Source organism: Gadus morhua, chromosome 7 (assembly GCF_902167405.1).
Source record: "Gadus morhua chromosome 7, gadMor3.0, whole genome shotgun sequence".
In the NCBI taxonomy this organism is placed as follows: Eukaryota; Metazoa; Chordata; class Actinopteri; order Gadiformes; family Gadidae; genus Gadus; species Gadus morhua.
Window position 1 is genome coordinate 5,520,253 of NC_044054.1, and position 24,862 is coordinate 5,545,114.

General features: G+C 43.8%; 2 protein-coding genes across 2 annotated transcripts in view; both read right to left on the reverse strand.

The window, feature by feature from the left end:
• rcan1b (regulator of calcineurin 1b) overlaps nucleotides 1-22,224 on the reverse strand; it is a 35,709-nt gene extending 13,485 nt beyond the window's left edge. Inside the window, exons 1-2 of the mRNA XM_030360565.1 lie at nucleotides 21,859-22,224; nucleotides 21,344-21,508 (exon numbers count right to left, since the gene is read on the reverse strand). Coding sequence (XP_030216425.1) covers nucleotides 21,344-21,463 — 120 coding nt within the window. The 5' untranslated portion in view covers nucleotides 21,464-21,508; nucleotides 21,859-22,224. The remainder of the gene's footprint in view (nucleotides 1-21,343; nucleotides 21,509-21,858) is intronic.
• Nucleotides 12,015-15,398, reverse strand: LOC115546802 (zinc finger BED domain-containing protein 4-like). Its single transcript, XM_030360562.1, has 2 exons — nucleotides 13,131-15,398; nucleotides 12,015-12,992 (listed from the first exon to the last, which is right to left on the reverse strand). Exons 1-2 carry the CDS (start codon nucleotides 13,736-13,738, stop codon nucleotides 12,788-12,790), a joined length of 813 nt encoding a protein of 270 aa, XP_030216422.1. The 5' UTR covers nucleotides 13,739-15,398; the 3' UTR covers nucleotides 12,015-12,787.
• Nucleotides 22,225-24,862: the final 2,638 nt, after the last annotated feature.

Below are 24,862 nucleotides of genomic sequence, written 5' to 3' on the forward strand. Positions count from 1 at the left end.
AAGAAAGGAGAGACTGAGGAAGGAGAGAGGGGGGGAGAGAGAGGGAATAAATAGTGACACACAGCCCTCATGGAAAGTATGCAGTCTGATAACAGCCTTTTATGAGGTATTAATAGCAGAGGGCTGTTTGTGAGCTCTCCCCCCTCCCTGTGTGTGTGTGTGTGTGTGTGTGTGTGTGTGTGTGTGTGTGTGTGTGTGTGTGTGTGATTGTGTGTGTTCATAATTATTAATTATATTTATGTGTGTGTGCGCTCCCCGTGTGTGTGTGCTCTCCCTGTGTATGTGTGTTCTCTCCCCCTGTGTGTGTGTGTGTGTTCTCCAAGTGTGTGTTCTCTCCCCGTGTATGTGTGTGTGTGTTCTCTCCCCGTATGTGTGTGTGTGTGTGTTTGTGTGTTCTCTCCCCGTGTATGTGTTCTCCCTGTGTGTGTCTCTCACTCTCTCCTGCAATGCGTTAAACCCAGCGACCACAAACCACACCTGCGTCTGACCGACCACCGTGTGTGCATCTGCATATGTGTGCGTTATTGTGTTGCGCACACTGCAAAGGTCACAGTGGGCCCGCGGGACCCTCACGTCTCTCGGGCCCCAGAGTTTCGTGATGATCGTCACTTGTCGTTGACGGCAACCGAGGATGCGATACGAGCAGCGAGGGTTCGGTGTCACACACACACACAAAAACACACACACACACACACACACACACACACACACACACACACACACACACACACACACACACACACACACACACACACACACACACACACACACACACACACCCTGGTATCAGAGACCTGATATAAAGAAAACTAAGCTATAGTCATGATATAAATACACATTATCTTATAGTCATAATATAGTCTTGATATAAAGCCCATTTTCTTATAGTCATGGTATGAAGCACATAATCCTAGTCATGATGTAAAGCAAATTATCATCTACTCATGATATAAGATGCATATCAACTTATAGTCCTGATATTTCCCTTCAGACTCTTTTATCCAAAGAGACATAAAATAAGTTATTCTGTCAGAAGAAAGAGAAACAACAATATATCTCTGTCGGTACAGTAATGCTGTAATCCATTTGGATGGTACGCCGGCACGTGCAAGTTGTAAGTTGCAAATCTCCCATCTATTTTGCGGCATTTCACTGAGGCCCGCACGCCCCCTTTTGGTCATAGTATTGCGTCGCTTTGGAAAGTAGAGCGAGTTCAGTGAGGCCGAACGTACTAGTCGTAAAAAAAAGAAAAGGCTGCGCCCATAGAGATTTGTATTTGTCTCATGTTGGTCATTTGAATGTAGATTTAAATGCTTTTACACACTTAATTACATTGGTACTTTGTGCCGGTCACCAATTTATGCATTGGTGTGCAAAGCAAAACATAATTCTTCATTTATATATATATATATATATATATATATATAAAATTTTCTCTCAATACAGCACATTTTCCTATTTATACAGGTTATAGATACTGTACCTGCTAAAACAAACTGGCAAAACCGCTTACTCAGAAAACATGTTTGTGGTCTCGCTGTGCTTGCAATACAATGTAAATTTGTGTTGTTTGTTTTCGAGCTGGTTTGCTAAAGAGGCTCATGTAGCTAACAATAACAATGACTAGCCAATGAGAAACGGGAAATATACTACGACAAAAAGGGGACGTGCGTCCGCAAATGTGACAAGAAAGCTGGGGGATTTGCAACTTACGACTTGTACGTACCAACGTACCATCCAAATGGATTACAGCATATATATATATATAAAATTTTCTCTCAATACAGCACATTTTCCTATTTATACAGGTTATAGATACTGTACCTGCTAAAACAAACTGGCAAAACCGCTTACTCAGAAAACATGTTTGTGGTCTCGCTGTGCTTGCAATACAATGTAAATTTGTGTTGTTTGTTTTCGAGCTGGTTTGCTAAAGAGGCTCATGTAGCTAACAATAACAATGACTAGCCAATGAGAAACGGGAAATATACTACGACAAAAAGGGGACGTGCGTCCGCAAATGTGACAAGAAAGCTGGGGGATTTGCAACTTACGACTTGTACGTACCAACGTACCATCCAAATGGATTACAGCATAAGGTTCATAGAACCATGAGGCAAGCAATTACTATCACTAAGTTCACCATTTTCCCGTATACAACACAGATAGCTAGGATGAGACACTACATGAGGATATCAGTGGGGTATACTGTGGGGTATACCTCGCTGAACATACCCAGGATTTCTTGGGTAAGCCTTGATCGCCAGAGACGCAACTCGCGATCAGAGTTAAATGGTACTAGGAAACTCACTTAGGATTCAATTAGTCGAGCCAGGTTTTCCGTTTTAGGTTCAATGCGTGTTCCCGTGAAAGGGGCGTTTATCGCATAATTGTACTCACCTTTACAAACTGGATAGATCAAGAGCAGTCTATTTCACTCAAGACGAAAAGATAGTCATAATGAACTCCTATGAGGATTTCAAAAATCAGATAACAGCTAGGGACAACACAGTTGCACACAATAAGGCTAGCAATTTTCTCTGTGACAAAATTGCAGTAGTAACCAATGAAAGTCGCCGGCATGGGGTGCATTTTTCAAACTACACTGGGACCATCCAAGCAGACCATTGAAATACATTGAAGGACACTTGCGGCATGTTAATGCGATAATTTGGGGGGAATTCAGTTGAACTAAGTAATTTAATTTGGTAATTTCATAATGTAAGATACCCAACTCTGTCATGTAGGATACCCTCTTGTCTACTTTCAAGACTCCAGAAAGTAAGAGTTTGCTTGGATGGCCCCAGTGTAGGGATTTGAATAGCTCCAATTTTTCATGGTCGAATAATCGGTGGGTGGTATGAACGAATAATCGATTATTTAATGTCTGCCGACATTCACAAAGGCAGCCATGGATCATCGGCAAGAAATCACTTAATATCTTAAATGCAAAAAAGCAACTACCTACTAAGTAGTTCCAGTCAAATTGTCTGTTCAGCCCTCAAAACGAGAGCTGGTAAATTGTGAAAAATGCATTGAACTGTAATCCGAAAAAGCGGTTATATACTATAGTCTAGGGCTGCAGCTATAGAATATTTTAGTAATAGATTATTCCACCGATTATTCCATCGAGTAATCGGAAAAAACATACATTGCTTAATTGAAAAGTAATTATAAATAAACATGAGAAAATAACACATGTCAATTAATAATGAACAACCAATTTGTTTCCTTTTTTTGAAAAATCAGTAGCAAACCATATTTTCTACCAAAAGTACCAATTCAGTTACTTTCCCATTGTTTATTATTCTGTACAAGTATGTCTATACTTGTACCGGGTCGGCGGTCTGCCGAGTAGAATGGGTGTTTTCTGTTGAGATGCTGCAGCATGGAAGTCGTGCTGCTGTGGTACGCCAGCTCGGTCTTGCAGTGGGGACACACCACGGTCTTCTCATTAATGTTCAACGTGAAATGATCCCAAACCTTGGACATTCGCTGTTGCTTTCTCCTGCCCGTTTGGCTCTCCTCACTATTTTCGCTCATGTCTTCCATTTTAGCAAGTTCTAATGTTAGCCCCTAAACAAGTCAAAACATGCCGCGTCTGTCCGTTCTGTGGGTGGCGTATGCGCCGGTTGTGTCACACTAAAAATGGTCCGTGCGGAAAACTGTGACCTCAGCTGTAAAATTAAATAAACGATGAATCGAGGCAAGAAAAATTCATCTATCCTTTTTTGTAATCGAATAATTCGAATCAATCGATGAATCGTTTCAGCTCTACTATAGTCCCTACAGTATCTGTGGTATAAAGGCTGAATCTGTCTATACTTTCAACATAAAGAGTACGTATTTATAATTTGAAATTCGTCCCAGCCTTTATACCACAGATACTATCTATAGCATATAACCGCGTTTTCTGATTACAGTAACAGTAAGCTGACAACATCACTAGTTAACACCGCAACTGCAAATTAATCACACAGAGATAACTATGGCAACCGGTCCAACAAATTTTCTCATGGCGATAATTCTGCACGCACATCCGCTGTGTTGATAAACAAAAAATCCCCCTATAAATGAATGGTCTTCATTTATTTTCTATGGCAAGTGACCATGGTATAAGCGGGATAATTAGTTCCGTCCGTTAATTCTTGTTTATTTGAATGAGAAAAAATGTTACCGGTCCAAATGTTAAAAATCGACTTTGACCCTCGGGAACGAATAATCGAATATTCTGACCCATCCCTATCCCAGTGTAGTTTGAAAAATGCACCCCCTGCCGGTGACTTTCATTGGTTAATGCTGCAATTTTGGCCCTTCCCACGGACACTCTGCTTAATACGGATGCGAATCACTTTTGCCACACACCATATAGACGTGTTGCAAAAGTAATCCCCAAGAAAAACAACAGCCGAGACTCGTAGCAGCAGATTTGAGCAGTTGTATAATGGACTTGTGCTCGCTCATTAAAATGCTCATTGAACCTAGCGATCTATATAATTTCATTTGTAAGGAAATATTTCACAGATGTGCAACTTCTGATGCATTAGATCACATTTGGGTTTAAAAATGCACAACTTTTGTCCATGTTCTCAGATTATGAAACACGGGTGTGGAAATGTATTTTGCACCAACTGCGCTGCAATGATTGTAGCAAAAGTGTCAAGTGCGTGACTCTTTGAAGTTGTGATGCACAGGATAGGATTTGTGCACCAGTAACACAGACTTGTGAACTCATAGACCCTATTTAGTGTTTACAATGGTAGAAAAAATATTGACGACATCAAATGTACTGTTACATTTTTGAAACTTAAGAGTACACATGCAAAATAAATATTGAGGACTTCAAATTTACTGTAACACATTTGTGACTAAAGCCGCATACAAAATCTGGAGTTACAGGTGCTAAAGATTTTTGCCACAATAATACCTTCATATTTCCCTAGCGAAAAATTCGCCTGATTCGCGTCTCTACATTGACTTTGTATGGAATTGTGTCACCCTTTCGCGTTTGGTGTGACACACAGTTACAATAAGTCCATTTGTCAGAAGAAAGAAACAACAATATATCGCCGTCGGTACAGGAAGGATGTTCTTAGAACCAAGTGACAAGCACTAACAATCACGATAGTATCCTATAGTCATGATATAAAGCTCATTATTCTATATTCATGATATCAAGCAGATTGTCCTATAGTCAAGACATTAAGCGCATTATCTTATAGTCATGACATAAGGAACATTATCCTATAGGCACAAATCAAAGCACATCCTAAACACTGACACAACACCCCTTTCCTATTCCTGTCGGTTATTAATCCTCCCTCTTAACAACAGTTTCTTGTTAGATCCCAGGCCCCCCCAGGTCAGAACCATGGACTTAGACCTGTCCAGAGGAGGACTCTAGCATTCAGAGACAGAGATTAGTTTAGCCCCACCACAAGCGTCATCAAAGTGGCCTAAAACAGCCTGAGTGGCCAATAGCGATTAACTCAGGAGGAGACGAGGGAGGAGGAGACTAGGGAAGAGGAGACTAGGGCCTAAAGCAGCCTGAGTGGCCAATAGCGATTAACTCAGGAGGAGACGAGGGAGGAGGAGACTAGGGAAGAGGAGACTAGGGCCTAAAGCAGCCGGAGTGGCCAATAGCGATTAACTCAGGAGGAGACGAGGGAGGAGGAGACTAGGGAAGAGGAGACTAGGGCCTAAAGCAGCCGGAGTGGCCAATAGCGATTAACTCAGGAGGAGACGAGGGAGGAGGAGACTAGGGAAGAGGAGACTAGGGCCTAAAGCAGCCTGAGTGGCCAATAGCGATTAACTCAGGAGGAGACGAGGGAGGAGGAGACTAGGGAAGAGGAGACTAGGGCCTAAAGCAGCCTGAGTGGCCAATAGCGATTAACTCAGGAGGAGACGAGGGAGGAGGAGACTAGGGAAGAGGAGACTAGGGCCTAAAGCAGCCGGAGTGGCCAATAGCGATTAACTCAGGAGGAGACGAGGGAGGAGGAGACTAGGGAAGAGGAGACTAGGGAAGAGGAGACTAGGGCCTAAAGCAGCCGGAGTGGCCAATAGCGATTAACTCAGGAGGAGACGAGGGAGGAGGAGACTAGGGAAGAGGAGACTAGGGCCTAAAGCAGCCTGAGTGGCCAATAGCGATTAACTCAGGAGGAGACGAGGGAGGAGGAGACTAGGGAAGAGGAGACTAGGGCCTAAAGCAGCCTGAGTGGCCAATAGCGATTAACTCAGGAGGAGACGAGGGCCTAAAGCGGCCCGGGAACGCCACTAGTGATTAACTAAGGAGACGAGGGATGAGGAGACTAGGGAAGAGGTGACTAGGGATGGAGACTCGGAAAGGAGACTAGGGAAGGAGGAGACGAGGGAGGAGGAGACTAGGGAAGGAGACGAGGGAAGGAGGAGACGAGGGAAGAGGAGACTAGGGAGGAGGAGACTAGGGAAGAGGGGACTAGGGCCTAAAGCAGACCGGGAACGTCACTAGCAATTAACTAAAGAGACTAGGGAAGGAGACTAGGGAAGAGGAGACTAAGGCCTAAACCAGACCAGGAACTAGAGATGCGCGGTTGGCGGTTGCAACCGCGGACTCCGCGGTTAAACCGTGGATCGGGCGGGTGACGTGACAAAAAATTATATTTTAATTAAATTCGGGCGGTTGGCGGTTTAACCAACAAAATTCAAAAATATATACACATTGTTAAATGTCGTTACCTACTTCCAAGCACATTTTGAAATAATGCAATTCTCATCAGGCAGTAAATTGGCCTCTCTGTCTCACACACACACACACACACACACACACACACACACACACACACACACACACACACACACACACACACACACACACACACACACACACACACACACACACACACACACACTAACGGAAGAAAAAAAGTTTAAATTAAGTGACGATCCGTCCCATGTCGCGTCTCCACAAACCGGCAAGTTATGAGACAGTAGATGAAACTGCCTGGGTTATTTTGTTTCGTATAAGTTATATTTTAAAACAGCCAGTCATTGTAGCCTACCACTCGTGGAATATGGAATTTCAAAGAGATGATGGAGTGATTTGACTCAGAAGTGACATCAGGCATTGGCAGCACGAGATGTGCAGAACAAGTTAAACTTCTAGCTCAGTAACATCAACACCTAAGAAAGAAGGTAAGAAAACTAGAACTGCAAGCAGTTATGCAGGGGTCCAAGAAGTGTGCATTTCGCCGGCACAACGCGACAAGAAATGTGCGTTTCACCGGCAGAACGCGAAGCAAGTATTCAAAACGCTACCGTGAACAACATGTGGATATAAAGGTTTTGACTGTGGGAGGTTCGGTGTGGGAGTTATAGCCCAAAACGCGTTTTCAGAACATTCCATTGGCGATTAGGGGATGTATTATTTCGTCGTTTTTTTGCGCCCTCTTGTGGCGAAATTTTGCAAAGACAATTTTCCTTTTTCCAAATAACTCCCGCCCACATTAATAATTCTTGACCATAATTTTTATATAGACTCGGGTTTGCCCCGTGATGGTTCCCTCATAGTTTGAAGAACATGCCTTTGGCCAATTAGAAGATATACAATTTCCTCGTTTATGGCGCCCCCTAATGGCGAAATTGTCCGAAATTTTTATCGTACGACATTAAGGTTAGCACCAACATGTGTGTAAAATTTGGACTCGTTCCGATTTCTAATTTTGGATTTCTTTGGATTTTTGATTTTCCACGTCTAATTTAGCTCATAAACCAATATTCAAAACGCTACCGTTTCGTTATCGAAGGACGGATCAAAAAAGTAATGCAGGAATTCTTTTCGTGTAGGTCTGACGATGTGGTGTGCAAAGTTTTGTGTCAATTGGTCGAGAAATGTGGGAGGAGTAGCGAAAAAACATTTTTGCGGTTTTCGCGATATAGCGAAAAATATTCCTAGACGCAAATGGGCGTGGCCTAGGCCAAAAGATGCAGCAGACTCCAGTGCATCTGTGTGTACAAGTTTTTGGACTCTGGGAGGTTCGGTGTGGGAGTTATAGTCCCAAACGCGTCTGTCCTTGGTATAGCGCCACCTAGTGGCCGGCGTGTCTGGATTTGGTTATCTGAGTAGCGGTGCCGGACCTGGATCTAGTCATGCAATTGGCGTGTCGGCACCATTTACGGTTTGGGCTGTGGTACCACTTCTAAGGCGTATAGTATAATAACTAGAACTGCAAGCAGTTATGCAGGGGTCCAAGAAGTGTGCATTTCGCCGGCACAACGCGACAATAAATGTGCATTTTGCCGGCACAACGCGAAGCAAGTATTCAAAACGCTACCGTGAACAACATGTGGATATAAAGGTTTTGACTGTGGGAGCTTCGGTGTGGGAGTTATAGCCTAAAACGCGTTTTCAGAACATTCCATGGCCAAATAGGAGATAGACAATGTCGTCGTTTTTTGGCGCCGCCCTGTGGAGAAATTTTCCAAAGAGAATTATCCTTTGCCAAATAACTCCCGCCCACATTAATAATTCTTGGCCATATTTTCTATATAGACTCGGGTTTGCCCCTTGATGGTTTCCCTTGAGTTTGAAGAACATTCCTTTGGCCAATTAGAAGATATACAATTTCCTCGTTTATTGCGCCCCCTAATGGCGAAATTTTCCGAAATTTTTATCGAACGACATTAAGGTTAGCACCAACATGTGTGTAAAATGTGGACTCGATCCGATGTGTAATTTTGTTTTTTTTTTGATTTTGGAATTTTCACGTCTAATTTAGCTAATAAACCAATATTCAAAACATTACCGTTTCGTCGTCGAGGGTCGGATCAAAAAAGTGTTTCATGCATTATTTGCGTGTGCGTCTGAAGATGCCGTGTGCACAGTTTGGTGTCGATTGGTCAAGAAATGTGGGACGAGTAGCGAAAAAACAGTTTTGCGGTTTTCGCGATTTTGCGAAAAAAAATTCCAGACGCAAATGGGCGTGGCCTATGCCAAAAGATGCAGCAGACTCCAGTGAATATGTGGGTACAAGTTTTTGACTGTGGGAGGTTCGGTGCGGGAGTTATAGCCCCAAACGCGTATTCCTTGGTATAGCGCCACCTAGTGGCCGGCGTGCCTGGATTTTGTCGTCTGCCTAGAACTCAGGGACCTGGATCTTGTCATGCAATTGGCGTGTCGTCACCATTTACGGTTTGGGCTGTGGGCCCACTTCTAGGGGGGAATAATAATAACTAGAACTGCAAGCAGTTATGCAGGGGTCCAAGAAGTGTGCATTTCGCCGGCACAACGCGACAAGAAATGTGCGTTTCGCTGACACAACGCGAAGCATGTGTTCAAAACGCTACCCTGAACCTGTGGATACAAAGGATTTGACTGTGGTAGGAGTAGCGAGAAGTCAGTGTAGCGTTTTCGCGGCGAAATTGTGTAGAAGATATACAATTTCCTCGTTTATTGCGCCCCCTAATGGCGAAATTTTCCGAAATTTTTATCGTACGACATTAAGGTTAGCACCAACATGTGTGCACAATTTGGACTCGTTCCGATGTGTAATTTTGAATTTTTTGGATTTTTGATTTTCCACGTCTAATTTAGCTCATAAACCAATATTCAAAACGCTACCGTTTCGTCGTCAAAGGTCGGATCAAAAAAGTGTTTCATGCATTCTTTTGGTGTAGGTCTGAAGATGTCGTGTGCAACGTTTTGTGTCGATTGGTCAAGAAATGTGGGAGGAGTAGCGAAAAAACATTTTTGCGGTTTTCGCGATTTAGCGAAAAATATTCATAGACGCAAATGGGCGTGGCCTAGGCCAAAAGATGCAGCAGACTCCAGTGCATCTGTGTGTACAAGTTTTTGGACTCTGGGAGGTTCGGTGTGGGAGTTATAGCCCCAAACGCGTATTCCTTGGTATAGCGCCACCTAGTGACCGGCGTGTCTGGATTTTGTTATCTGAGTAGCGGTGCCGATTCTGGATCTAGTCATGCAATTGGCGCGTGTGCGCCATTTACGGTTTGGGCTGTGGTTCCACTTTCACGGGGAGGTAGTATAAAAATCCTTACAAAAACAATAGGGATCCAACCTGTTGGCTTGGACCCCTAATAAAAAAAATCCTTACAAAAACAATAGGGATCCAACCTGTTGGCTTGGACCCCTAATAATAATCCTTACAAAAACAATAGGGATCCAACCTGTTGGCTTGGACCCCTAAATAGTCGGAAAACTTTGATTTGCAAGGCAAGCAGGCAAGTGTTGGGCTTGTTACAGTAGCCTATATAGCCTTCAATGCGGTGAAATTTCGGAATTAATAGGCTCGAGTCTGCGTTTCCTTAAAAGGCTATCTTTCATTTTGCAAAAAAAACAACACAGTAGGCTATATTACCATATTAAAATGGTGTACCAAATTGCGTTATATTACAATGATAAAAAAGTGTAGGCCTACTAGCCTATGGTAAGGTCAGGTTTGCCGATGTGCTTGGCTATTTTAAAGTTTCTCCCTGTGCATCGATCGGAGACAGACGTCACTTCACTGATAATATTCTGGGGATAGGCTACAACATAGCCAATAGGCTTTCATACTAGGGACTTTATCCTTTAAATATCTTTGCGGCATTGGATCAGTCTCCTTTCAAGAACAGGCAAGAACTTTCTAGCCTCGCGTCAGCAGCGCATATACCTAAAAACAACAGGCGGATGGCGGGCGGGTGCGGTTTTGAAAATTGGTCAAAAAAATTGTTGCGGATGGATGGCGGGCGGATCAAGCGTTTTGTGATGCGGTTGCGGATGAAATAATAGCCCATCCGCGCATCTCTACCAGGAACACCACTAGCAATTAGCCGCTGCCCACAACTAGGGCCCGACCGATATTGAGTGCCGATGCCGATTATTTTCAGAGAAAAATTACGATTACGATTTAATCGGCCAATTAAAAACAAAACTAAAAAAAGCCTATAAAACGTAGTTTTCGATACCTTAAATATACTTTGAACACTTTTCACGAATATGTGAATTGAATGCAGAACCTTTGAGTGTTTTAGAATACATTTACAGTCAAAAATGAGTGTAATGTAAAATGTAAAATAAAAAACTAACTCCCAATGTGCTGCGCTCGTGGGCAGTGACTAACATGTGCGTGCTGAGCAGTATGGTCTCACCGTTAGAGTCTACAGTATAACAAATTAACATGGCCTGGGACCTAAAGAAAAACAACAAACAACGCGTCTTGTGCACATTGGTGAGGTGAGCGCGCAGCTGCCTGAGCGAGCGTGCTTTCATGTTGTACGGTAAAATTCAATCTCCTCTTTTTTACTCCAGCTAAAGTTGTTAGTTAGCAAGGCGAGTAGGAGCGCAATCTGCAGGATACTAAGCGCAATAACATTTCTAAAAAAATAAAAAAATAAAAAAAATCGGTTGTAATCGGCGTCTTTTTGGCAGATGTTGATTATTTTCAAAAAGGCTTTAATCGGCCGATTAAATCGGCAGGCCGATGAATCGGTCGGGCCCTACCCACAACGTGAGAGGTGGCAGATCTTCAGTTGAATCCCTCTGTACCGACGCCACAACAAAGACTGAACCAAGATTTGATTTGTACACAACCTCACTTTGATACACTTCCGTCACATACACACACACATAACTAGGCCTCCATCAAAACCCACCTGATCCGATCGGTTAATGAATATGTTGCATTGTTTATTTTTAAAATGTGTTTTGTTTTCACTAAATTTGCCCCTTTTACATTGTTTGTTTGTCTTACCTGTAATAAGGCGACGTCGAGAGTTTTGAAAGGCGCCCTGGATTAAAATGTATTATTATTAGTGCTAGTGTTGCACCGATGCCATTTTTTGGCTCCGATACCGATACCTGGCTGTGCAGTATCGGCCGATACCGATACCATACCGATACCACTCTGTTTGAAATTGATGTGTGTGTGTGTGTGTATATATGAAGAGCTGCATACTACTTGGATATAAAATCATTGCCATCATGGCTTTGTCAAGCTGCTGCCTACCTTTGTGAAGCAGGAAGACTAATACAAAGTGAATCCAGTAGAACTTTTTATTGCCTACCTGGTATGGGTGACAACAATAGCTGAATAAACTTTTGGCTCTCAAAGGCCAACATAGTGCAACATTCATGAAATTAGAACATGTATAATAGAAGTGAACAGTGCAACAGTGCAACAGTAAGAAAGTCAAATACATTAAAATTACATTACATTAAAAATACATTACAAACTCTTAAAAACCCTGAGTTTTGGCTCTCAAATGCCAAAATAGTGCAACTTTCATGAAATTATAACATAATACTAGTGTATAAAACTAGTGCAACAGTAAGAAGTAGAATGTTAAATTGTATTAAAAAAAGAAATAATATACATATGAGGTACATTTGACAGATAGCTGCATTAATTTAACGTATCTGAGGTAAGAACAAATAGCATTAATCAGTGACAGATCTGTCACACAACACCTAGTAGTGTTTACTCTTGTTTACATTTGAGGATTCAAGTCTTTGGGGTTCAAGCTCAGGTACATTGGCAGATTTTTCTTGAGGAAGATTAGTGTTTCTACATGATCTCCTGACAGCCTATTCCTCTTCTCATCAAGTATGTTAGAAGCTGTGCTGAAAAGCCTCTCACTATCTACGCTGGTGGAGGGAGCGGAGAGAAACTTTGCAGCTGTAGTAGCCAGGGAGGGGAACCGTTCTTTATTCTTTCCCCAGTACTCGAATGGGCTCTCTGTGCGGTGGATTGTTTTCTCAGCCAGATATGTCTCTATCTGCACCTGTGTAACTGTGCTGCTGGCCCCACCTTGTTCAGCAGCATGCTCTTGCAGGAATTCCTCGTACAAAAAACTTAAAGCAGCTGCTTGTGTTGGGCTCTGCTGTCATCCGTGGGGTCTTATTGGCTGGGTCTGCTGCCTCGGTGGTGGTTGTCTGCAGTGATGACTCCTCATTTTTCTCCACCTCTTGGGTCAGTGCACTTCTTGCAAGCTTGCTGCTCTCTGCACTTGTGAAGTATCTGCAGTAACAAAGTAAACAGAATGGCATAATATAGCTGTTAGCTCATATATGCTGTTATTTAGCACTGCATTTAATTACACACTAACACAAGATGTTTAAACTTTACACTATACAGCTCACAATTAAAGTAACATACCTGTCTTTGTAACGTGGGTCCAATATGGTTGAAACAGAGTACAAGGGCTCCGCCTCAACGGTCTGGAATCTTGTGCCCATAGCTGCTAGAAGTGTCGCCTTCATTGTTTTTATCCCGCCGTCCTCTGTGGTCTGTTTGGCCAACAGACGCTTCAGGACGATGACTGAGGGGATGACCTCTGAGGTGGTGGAGGTGGCGAAGCTGATCTGTTTTGTGATCTCTTCAAATGGAGCCAGAAGAGTGTTGATTTTCTCCAGCAAGGTCCAGTCACTTGCTGTCAGTGTTGCTGGGAGCTGGTGGTCTGCAGCATAGAGTGAGATGGCACTCTTTTGCTCCAGCAGGCTCGCAGTCATATAAAAGGTGCTGTTCCAGCGGGTGGGAACATCTTGGATCAGACGTTTGACTGGCATTCCCAGTCCCGTCTGGACAGTTTCAAGTCTTGATGTGGCCAATGGGGAATGTTTGAAGTGCCCAATTATTTTTCTCCCACTGGCCAGCGCATCGCTCACACTTCGCTGGGACAGCAGTCCATCGTGCACCACGAGTTGAATCGTGTGCGAGAAACATCCCAGGCTGGAGACTCCCAGGTCCCTCATTGCCTTCTTCATATTGCTTGCATTGTCCCGAAGAATGGCATGGACCTTTAATAATAATAATAATAATAAGAATAATATTATTAATAATAATGTAATTATAATAATAAAAATTAACCAAAGCTTCGTGTTGAAATGTTAATTTGTTGACGGTAGAATTGTTTTATAAAAGCAATATAGCACTCGTGGGAGTGGGGTAGGTAAGGGATAATGCCTTACCTACCCCACTCCCACGAGTGCTATATTGCTTAAATAGACAAGTCGCAATAGAGAGCAGAGCACGACACACACACACCCACACCCACACAGACACACCCACACAGACACACCCACACACACACACACACACACACACACACACACACACACACACACACACACACACACACACACACACACACACACACACCCCCCTTTACGGCTCAAATTACTGCCGCAAATTACTGCCGCATTTCTTTCAAAGTCTAGACTAGAAAAGTTACGTTACCTTTGACTTCGGGATGCTCCAGTTGAGCAGCATGTGCTCTATTGCTCCTGCAATAGCTTCGCCCGTGTGTGATCCCTTGAATTTATTCGCATGAAGTATGACGCTTTCTGGAGTGAATGTTTCCAAGTTTACCCAGTGGGCTGTCAAGCTAAGCAGGGAAAGTGGGGAGACTTGGCTGCTCCAGATGTCAGTTGAAAAGCTTATGGTCCCTGCCTCCCCTAGCTTTCCTAAAACATGCTCCGTTACTTTATGTTTTAGTGCAGGGATAGTCGTCCCCGTGATGTATTTGAGACTTGGGACCTTATACTTAGGTACTGCGTGAGCCATAAAAAGCCGGAAGCCCACGCTTTCAACGAAGGAGAGGGGCAGGTTACAGAGAACAGTCATCTCGGTTATTTTCTCGGACATCTGTCTTGCTGCTTCACTCTTCTCGTCCCACTGCTCTATCGCACGAAGTGAACTGACCAGGGATCGTTGCTGCGGTCCATCCCGCTTTCTCTTGCTAGCTGCAGTTGCCTCAGTCTCGAACTCTTTGTGTTTGTTCACATGTTTCGACTTCAAATGTTTTATCAGGTTCGAGGTATTGAAACTGCCCCGTTTAACTCCACCTCTCGAAACTTTCAGGTCGCAAATCTTGCATTTAGCCAATGTACTCGCCGGCGTTTCTATAATGAAATAATTCCACACTGCAGACATTTTCTTCTCCTGGTTTGTTTTCCCGCCGCATGAAAAAGACGGTTAAGAGTGGCTATTGGCCCGCTCTCATTAGTCTGGAGCAGGCCAATAGCGATAGTGAGTGTCGGGAGAGAGAAGGCTGCGTTTAAGTGACATACAAGCATCAAAATGGTATCGGTGCACTATTTGTTGGTGCTGCTACTAACAACCTTTTTTTCTCTCAATTAAGCTGAAGATAATTGATTGATAGATTAGTCCAGAACAGAGTTTCCCAACCAAATCTTTACACACAGTGTAGTGTGACTTTGTTCCCTGCCCCTAACAACCAATGTCCCCTTTGTTCCAGCAGGCTGTTGAATAAACAGTACTCTTCTTGCAGTACTTCTCCGTTGGTGTACTGATGCTGCTATCCATTTGGATTTACGAAGTAGTAAAGTCGCAAATCTCCCAGCTTTCTTGCGGCATTTCACTGAGGCACGCCCCCTTTTGGTCGTATTATCTCGTCGCTTTCAAAGTAGAGCGAGCAGAGCTGTACAACTCGCAAAGAAGGTGGCTGCGCCCATAGTTAATGGGGGATGAGATGTATTTTCTTTCTATTTGTACCACGTTGGTGGTTTTAATGTCGTTTTTAAAACCTCTTACACACTTGATTTCATTGCTGCTTTAATCCGGTCACCAATATATGCATTGCACGGTCTTGCTTTGCGTGCAATTCAATGTAAAGTTTTGTTTTGAAGCTGGTTTGCTAAAGAGGCTATGTTGCTAATGATGACTAGCCTGCTACTACTCCCCCTCGTGGCTCGACACAAATAAACATAGATGGCACAAATGGCAAACTGGAAGGCTGGAGCAAGGGAAATACGTCACGTTCTCGCTGAAGCTGGTCGTTCGTACCAGCGTACCATCCAAATCAGGGATGGGCAACTTTCATGATAAAGAGGGCCACATTTTTCATCATAACCATCGGAGGGCCACATGACTGCACACTTCAACTAAACGTGAGCTGAGAGAAGCTACACAATTTTGAATTTGGTAGATATGATTTCCTGTATTCTGGTGCATTTTGGGGATGGCCACTACCTAAAAAATCATCCAGAATCATAACCTATGTACGGTATGTTAATTGAACCAACATACATTCATTTCATGTTTTTCATGCTCAAACAGCCACATGAATGGTCAGTATTTTTATCAGTGCAAAGGGCTCAAATACATCATCATTCAATGAAGTCAAAAAACTGAAAAACAGTGGCCCAACATTAAGTGCAACAACTCAATGAACTCAAACGCAACCAGCAGTTGTAGTAGTTGTAGTGGCGACTTAAGTGGATATCTTTAATGACTGATATCGCTTCTAAGCAAACTAGACGCATGGGTTTGCCTTCGAATTCTATGAATTCTTCTCATCTTTCTTGACCGAGTTTTCTGTAACTCGATCAATTATTATTATTCTTTTTTTTTTATTATTATTATTTGCGGGCCTAACTGAGTGAGGATGCGGGCCGCACTGAGTGAGGATGCGGGCCGCCAGTTGCCCATCCCTGATCCAAATGGATAGCAGCATGAGACCCCTGAAAGGGTGCCGGCAAGTTCGAGCTACACACGCCGTCCGTTGGTTGGTCGAAAGAATCGCACTTCCGTGCAACAGGGGGATAATAACAAACAAACACAGAAGGCTACCTGCGAGGTATTTTTGGACAACGGTGAAAGTTAAGCCACAAATTAAGTTCCCTCATGGGAAAAATAAAGTTCTATGAAGTGTGTGTGGGAGGGAGGGGGGAGAGAGATTCAAAGATGGGACCAGCTGAAGGGGGGGGGGGATGCAGCAGCAGTCCTCACTTTTAGCGTAACACACACACACACACACACACACACACACACACACACACACACACACACACACACACACACACACACACACACACACACACACACACACACACACACACACACACACACACACACACACACACACACACAGCAGGTGTCACTGCGGTGGGCGACCAAATGAGTAATGTTCCAGAGAAAGACACACAAGTTAGGGACTGTGCTGAGATGGAAACTGTCTGTGTGTGTGTCTCTTTATGTGTGTGTGTGTCTCTTGATGTGTGGATGTGTCTTTATGTGTGTGTGCTTCATGTGTGTTTGTCTTCATTTGTGTTCATAATAGTATGTGTTCATAATAGTGTGTGTGTATCTTTATGTATGTGTATCTCTCTGTGTGTGTGTGTGTGTGTGTCTTTATATGTGTCTGTCTGTCTGTTGTGTGTGTGTGTCTTTATGTGTGTGTTGGCCAATGCGCTCATCTAAGTGTTGTTTGTGTGCGTTGAACATTACCGCGGGAGAATGTGTATCGTAGGTTCAAATCATCTCCATGGCCCACATCGTCCCCCAGCTGGTGTGTGTGTGTGTGTCCTCAGATCTGCATTTTTTCCACTGTCATGTTTTGGTTTCATCTTCCTATTTTTTTTCCCCATTCCCTTACCCAGATAGCCACACACACACACACACACACACACACACACACACACACACACACACACACACACACACACACACACACACACACACACACACACACACACACACACACACACACACACACACACACACACACACACACCTATGTGGGTTATTTTATATTAGGAGACGAAAGAGGAGAAGAGGGAATCGGATGGGTTTCAAAAACACACACACACACGTTCCTTAGCATTCCTGCTAACTATCCCCTTTTACGAAATGCGGCCTTAATTCCCATGAATGGAAAAAAACAAACATGAATGGGATTTTGTGGAAGAAAAAAAACAGAAAAACCCAAACTATCACGCGAGGAGGGGCCGCTAACGGTGTATTGACAACGAGGTTGTGAATCATTCAGGGAAGTGTAATATTCCGACTCAAACGGATGAGAGTATGTCGGTTAACATTGGGAATGGAAAAATATCGGAAATTCTCCCGAAAAACTACGAAAAGAAATTGGCTGTGATTAGCCAATGGCAAGTAAACTGTACCAGCTTACTGGTGATGGCGACAGACAGACAGATCTGAGTGTCTATTTTTCACAAGAAACGAGAAGAGATGGAAGAAAGGAGAGAGAAGGGGAGAGACACTGTGTCTAGTTTTGTGTGTGAGACGTTGTTTAGACAATTGCATTAACATACAGCGAGCGAGTGGGAGGGGGAGACGATGGAAGGAGGCTAAGAGGAGACAAGGAGACAAGGAAGGACAATATGCAGAATCACCCTTTCCATGAGGGGACTTCGGCCGCTTGCGTTGGAGCCTTTAACCTTCAGGGTCAGCATGAGTCAGCACGTCTGCGGCTAATCGATAGCACGGCCGTGCTATCACACATGCTATCACATCGTTAGGGCCCAGTAGGTCAGGAACAGAGCTGTATAACCCCACAATTGCTTTACGAGGGAAACACTGCATCCTAAACCCGCCTATCAGAGGAGGCACTGACCTTAACGAAGAACAATTATCATTAACTAATACGATATGCAAAATCAGACATGCTGGATTATCAACAATACCATTATCTCGTGTAAATATTGCCATTGCAAAATGGTGTGTGTGTGTGTGTGTGTGTGTATCTGACTGTTTATAGGTCGATAGTGTAAACGTGAACTTTGAACGATTTAAACCCTGAAACAATCATCATGTCAGCGCTCCTATTTGTTGGTATTCACGAGGCCCTGCCCCTGTCAGCTGGAGATACTAGTAAATGGCCCCGCCCAACGAAAGTAGTGTGTGTAGTGAAACCGGCCAAGCCTCCACACGCATGCAAAAGTGCATATGAAAACACACACACACAAATACAGTGTGTCTAAACACAGACACACAAATATGACAGTCAGACACACACACACACAATTGTGAACAAAGACACACATCAGTATCATGAACACAGTCACACACACACACCAGTATCATGGACAAAGACACACACACAAAATCAGGAACACACGCACACACACACACACACACACACACACACACACACACACAAGTATTGTGATCGCAGACACGCACACATACTGTGTGTCAAAACAGTCTCACACACAAACTGAAAGCTGAAAAACACAATGGCAGGTAACCAAGTAGCCATGAAAGGACAAAAATACCCCACCCCCACACACACATCATGTCATTTGACCCAGTGAACAACTTTTTCCCCTGTCGTCATCTGAGAGTCCACTCACACACACACACACACGGTCCTGGGTCAGTGAAATGTTAAATTCCACAACTGACTTTGCATAATATGTTTCCACTGTTTAACTTTCCACTGTCTAATTGCAGAAAACATACAAACAAACACACACCTTTCCCTCCAGACTCATGAACAGGAAACACAAACACACACTGTGTGTCTTAACACAGTCACACACACACACAACTAAACTGAGTCTTGAACAACTAACGGTCATGAACAAAGACACACTCACACTTTGTCATGGAAACATGACACACACGCAAACTAAATAGTATTATAAACTAAGACACATACAATGTGTCTGTCTACCCAGCCAACCACACACACACACACACACACGTCATTATCCACAGATTCTCTTCAGCTCGCGTCAATCCCAGACAACAACAGGCCAACCTTTTCGTTGTTTATCTCCTAAACAAGACCGTAGAGAACCCAACCCGCGGGGACCTTAGGAAGGAGCCAGCGGTCCCTCACATCCTCCCTGCTGGGTCCGTAGGGGGAGCAATCCCGACACGCGCGGGAATCAGTACAACTTCCGTGTTTGCGATGGCACACCGGCTCTGTCGGGGATTAGCCGATTAAGCGTGCCAATTAACAGACCCAATTAAGGAACGCAAAGCGCCCGCCCGGTCTCAACAGAGTGGAGTCAATGTCGCCTTGCGTTAAAGATCCCATATCATGTTTTTTTGCTAATAATTGTATTTGGGGTTACTTCTAGAAGAGGGATATAGGGTTACTTCTAGAAGAGGGATATATGCCTGTATGTTAGAAATATCCCTTATTATTCTCAAACTGTTCCTTTCTGCAAAAAAACAATTTCAAGAGACATGATACAAAAACATTCTGTTTTGTATCATGTCTCTTTAAGGCCCGTCTCCTCGAGTAGCCCAGTCTGCTGTGATTGGTCAGCATGCCCACTCTGCGATTAGTTGAACGTCGGCGTGAGCGTCGACATACTCACACCCCCCTGAAAAGTTGCAAACATTTGGGGTAGCCGGGAGATGGGACTTCTGCACTTCATCACTGCACAGTCTGATGTCACACTGGTACGGATGTGAAGTTTGAACTCAAATTCGATTTTAACACACACTTATTGAGGGGCGTTCTCGGTGGGCACAAAGACTCCCCATGGCTCGCACTTGGATTTTCCTAGTTTAGGAGACGTAAAACATGTATACATATGTCATATAACAGTCTAAAGCTGAAAAGGCATGATTTGACCCCTTTTAGACTACTCTACTATGTTTATTCTGTGGAGGAGGGTTTATGATCCAGTGTATCACATCCGATATGCAGATCCCTGCATCAACAGGCTGTAAGAATACCCTTTGAGTTGTGTTTGTGGTCTATTGTGTTACCGCATCGTACAGAAAAGTATCTGGTATGGAGATTTTTTCTCGATTTACTTTTTATAATGAGGGCGTCTAGCAGACAATTTTATCCAAAGCGACTTACAATAAGTCCATTTGTCAGAAGAAAGAGACACAACAATTTATCGCTTTCGGTACAGTAAGGATGTTCATAGAACCAAGTTCCAAGCACTAACAATCACTAGGTTAAACCATTCACCGTATACAACAGAGATAGCTAGGATAAGTTGCTACACAATGCTAAGTACTATAACAAACAATAAGTAATAACATTAAGTGGCAGTACGTACAAATATACAATAAGTGCGTACATTAAGTGCCAGGACGTACAACATACAATAAGTGCGTACATTAAGTGCCAGGACGTATAAACATACATAAGTGCGTACATACCTAATTGTTTATGAATCACTTCTTTATATTTAGAGTCGTTGCTTTCTGCATTCACAAACACACAAAGTTCAGTGTCTAGCAGAGCCATTATAAAAATATATAACAAATGCGACAATCAAAAAACATGTGACCCACACCGACGGCGGAGTCGACCCCTCAGGTCGACAGCCAGCTGGTCAGGAGCAGTCAGGGTGAGGCGTCTCGCTCAGGGACACCTCGACACTCTACTCTACTCACAGCTACGAGGAGCCTGGGATCCAACTAGCAACCTTTCGGTTACAAGCGAACCCGCTGTACCTCTTAAGCTATTGCTGCCCAAAAACACATCAGTTTTAACTAGTTTACATTCGATAAACATTAAGCCAACCATGAAATCCAGCAGCCAGCACCTATCTGTGGGAGACGGGCCCTAATCTTGACATGGAAACAGTGATGTCAACATCAACATCGAAGCCTTCGACGCCGGCGCCTCTCACCTTCACACCGCTGTCATCGAACAGGTCCACGGCGACCTTGCAGGCGATGAGCGCGTTGGGGAGGTCGGTGAACTGCACGGCCACCGTCGCCTCCTCCGTGGTCCGCGTGGACTTCTGCATCGCTGCACGGATAGTTATTTTTGTTGTTATCACAGATCCACGGACCTGCGAATGACAAAGACAGTGAATGTTAAATAGACTGCATTTATACCGCGCTTTCCTATCCAGTGACCACTCAAAGCACTTAACAATATTGCCTAACATTCACCCATTCATGCACTCATTCACACATGATACATATACATAATATATATACACACACACACACACACAAACACACACACACACACACAGTATATACATCTATCCTATGACACACACACAAACAAACCGTACATACATCTGTCCTATGACACACACACACACACACACACACACACACACACACACACACACACACACACACACACACACACACACACACACACACACACACACACACACAATATACATACCAATGGTTTAATGTGATGCCAAAGGTCTCAGAGTAGCGTAGACATTAAAAAAAAGAGAAACTGGGTAGAAATCAGAGCTTAGTTGGAGAAAAACGACAAGTCAGAGGAAGAGGATGCTGACACCAGGCTACTTCTTATACTATTAAAAATACGCCAGGAAAGACCCTAAAACGTCGCAGTTCGCGGACAAAAAACCTCGCTTATAGATCGGGTGGAAACGGGGGACGCAGTGGATCGGTATCTTGGTTTTAATGCTCAAATAGTGGCATTGTAACGGGAATAAATGTTCACTAAAGAGCGCCGGAGGGGGATATTGTTGCTCGCTAAGGCCCGAGAGATGCGGATAAAGGAGGTGACGTATTCGGGACAGCTGATGTGCGTTTCCGGTACTGACCGGAAATGAATGAGTTTACCTCCGACGATTGGACACTTTATTTTTTATAATTTACACTTGCAAAGTAGATGGTAATATACATTTATGATAATGAATTAATAATAATTCATAATAATTCATTAATAATAATGATAAAAAATGCAGATAATGCAGATAAAGCTGACGTAGGCTGGACAGCTGATGCCCGTTTCTGTTGTAGACCGGTACATGTGGGTCTCCCTCCCGCGATTGTATTATTATTAATTTCTTACACTCTATGATCTACAGTTGAAAACTTTTATAATAATATATAAAAAATAATTCATTCTTAATAATGATCAATAAAATTGAATTGTTAGCACAAGACACGTCGCTGCAATTCTCATTTATTTTTCAAAATTCAATTTTTTGTTTTTTTATGCCACCATAATCACGTGACACCAACTGAATGTTAATTATACATTAATTGCTGATTTACAAGTCAGTATGAAGTGTGTCAACTGGCGCTTCTAATAAATATACAACCAGGGAATTAAGAGGAAACGGTTATCATTGATCTGTATAATACATTTTGTCTTACAAGAAGGTTGTCTCATACCTGGCTGTAGGTGAGTTTGGTAACTACGATTCCTAGTGTTTAGAATTACGATTGCTTGTTCTAACTTTTCATCTATTACTACTGTGTGATTTAGGCCTATTTAGTCAACTGCAGTAGCTGCTATCATTGCTTTAACGGGGAATTGGTTAGCCTAGCGATTGTCGCACTTGTACTTGGCTCTATGAACATCCTTACTGTACCGACAGCGATATATTGTAGCACTTCTTATGACAAATGTACTTATTGTAAGTCGCTTTGGATAAAAGCGTCTGCTAAATGCCCTAAATGTAAATGTAAATCTGGGATGGCATATTGTATTCATTGTCACTAAATACGAGTATTTAATTAATGTTCATTCAGAATTACATTCGGTAATTTTTGTTTCATTTAGAATAATTATCATAACGGCTCAAGACGCAAGGGTTAGTTAAGTTGAGACTAAGCACGCCCCCTTGTGGCTACATGCCGTGTCAAACTATTAAGTTTGAACACTGATTGAACACTGACACCCTATGCAAATGTAGTGCGTCTCCTGTTTATTTGTTTTGCATTTGTGATTGTTCTTTGTTTGTGTGTGTGCGTGTGTGTGTGTGTGTGTGTGTGTGTGTGTGTGTGTGTGTGTGTGTGTGTGTGTGTGTGTGTGTGTGTGTGTGTGTGTGTGTGTGTGTGTGTGTGTGTGTGTGTGTGTGTGTGTGTGTGTGTGTGTGTGTGTGTGAGAGAGTGTGTGAATGATTGATTGAGTGAGAGAGAGAGAGAGTGAGAGAGTGAGAGAGAGAGAGAGAGAGAGAGAGAGAGAGAGAGAGAGAAAGCGAGAGAGCAAGAGAGAGTGTATAGGTGTTGCTTGCGTGTCAAGGAACCAGGCTATTGGCTGCTTTGGGTCCTTTGACCTCCGAGCGCTGCTGATGGACCCAGTCGGGGGGGGGGGGGGGGGGAGAGTTTAAGCTCCTGGTCATGTGGAGATCAGCCTCCTTCTAATCCGCCATGCCTAGAGAGAGAGAGTGAACGAGAGGGAGAGGGGGGTGGGAAGTCGAGAGAGAGAGAGAGAGAGAGAGAGAGAGAGAGAGAGAGAGAGAGAGAGAGAGAGAGAGAGAGAGAGAGAGAGAGAGAGAGAGAGAGGGAGGGAGAGAGAGGGGAAGTGGAGAGAGCGAGAGAGAGAGAGAGAGAGAGAGAGAGAGAGAGAGGGAGGGAGAGGGGAAGTGGAGAGAGAGCGCGAGTGACAAGGAGAGAGAGAAAGAGGGAGAGGGGGGGCAGAGGGACAGCTAAAACAAATCAAAAGGTAGAGGTAGATTCTACTTAGCCTGCAGAGTGCAGAGCAGCTCAGAACGCCCTATAGTTCTTAGCGCCTAAAAGGGGTGTGCTTGTGTGTGCAAACTAACTTTCTGTGTAAAACATAAGTACTTCCCCTTTTACTACTCAGATTATCGTTCTCTACATTCCGCGGCATCGTTTGCAAACGTCGGACTCACAAGACTGAATTTGGACGGATCTTCATGCCACCTTCGGAAACTCTAAACACGTTTTGTACGCACGTTTCCGAACTTTGCCTGGTACTGAACCGATTCTTTCTGAAGTCTCTCTGGAATTGGACCAATCCTTTCTTCGGAAACATAAGCCGATTTATATTCACATTTCTAAACTTTCCTGGGATTGAACGGATACTTTCTTCGGAAACTTTACGCACATTTTCATTCACTGTGCTCCAGAACACGGGACCCTTCTTAAGGTAAACACCTCCTCCTAACCCCACCGCCCACCCCCCCCCACCCCCGGACAACAAACCCCTTATCCCCCCGGCAACAAAGCTCAGTTTGACCCCGGACACATCATGGAGCTGATACCCAACCCGGGTTTCCATGGCGACCCGGGTTTCTGCACTGACTCGGACACCAAGGTAGGAGGAGACCGAGGAGGAGAGGAGGAGGAGGAGGAGGAGGAGGAGGAGGAGGAGGAGGTCGACTTCGCAGAGGAGGTCGGAGAAGATGCCTTGCTCATGGGCGGCGATGAAGAGGGAGGGTTGGATGAGGAGGGCGCCT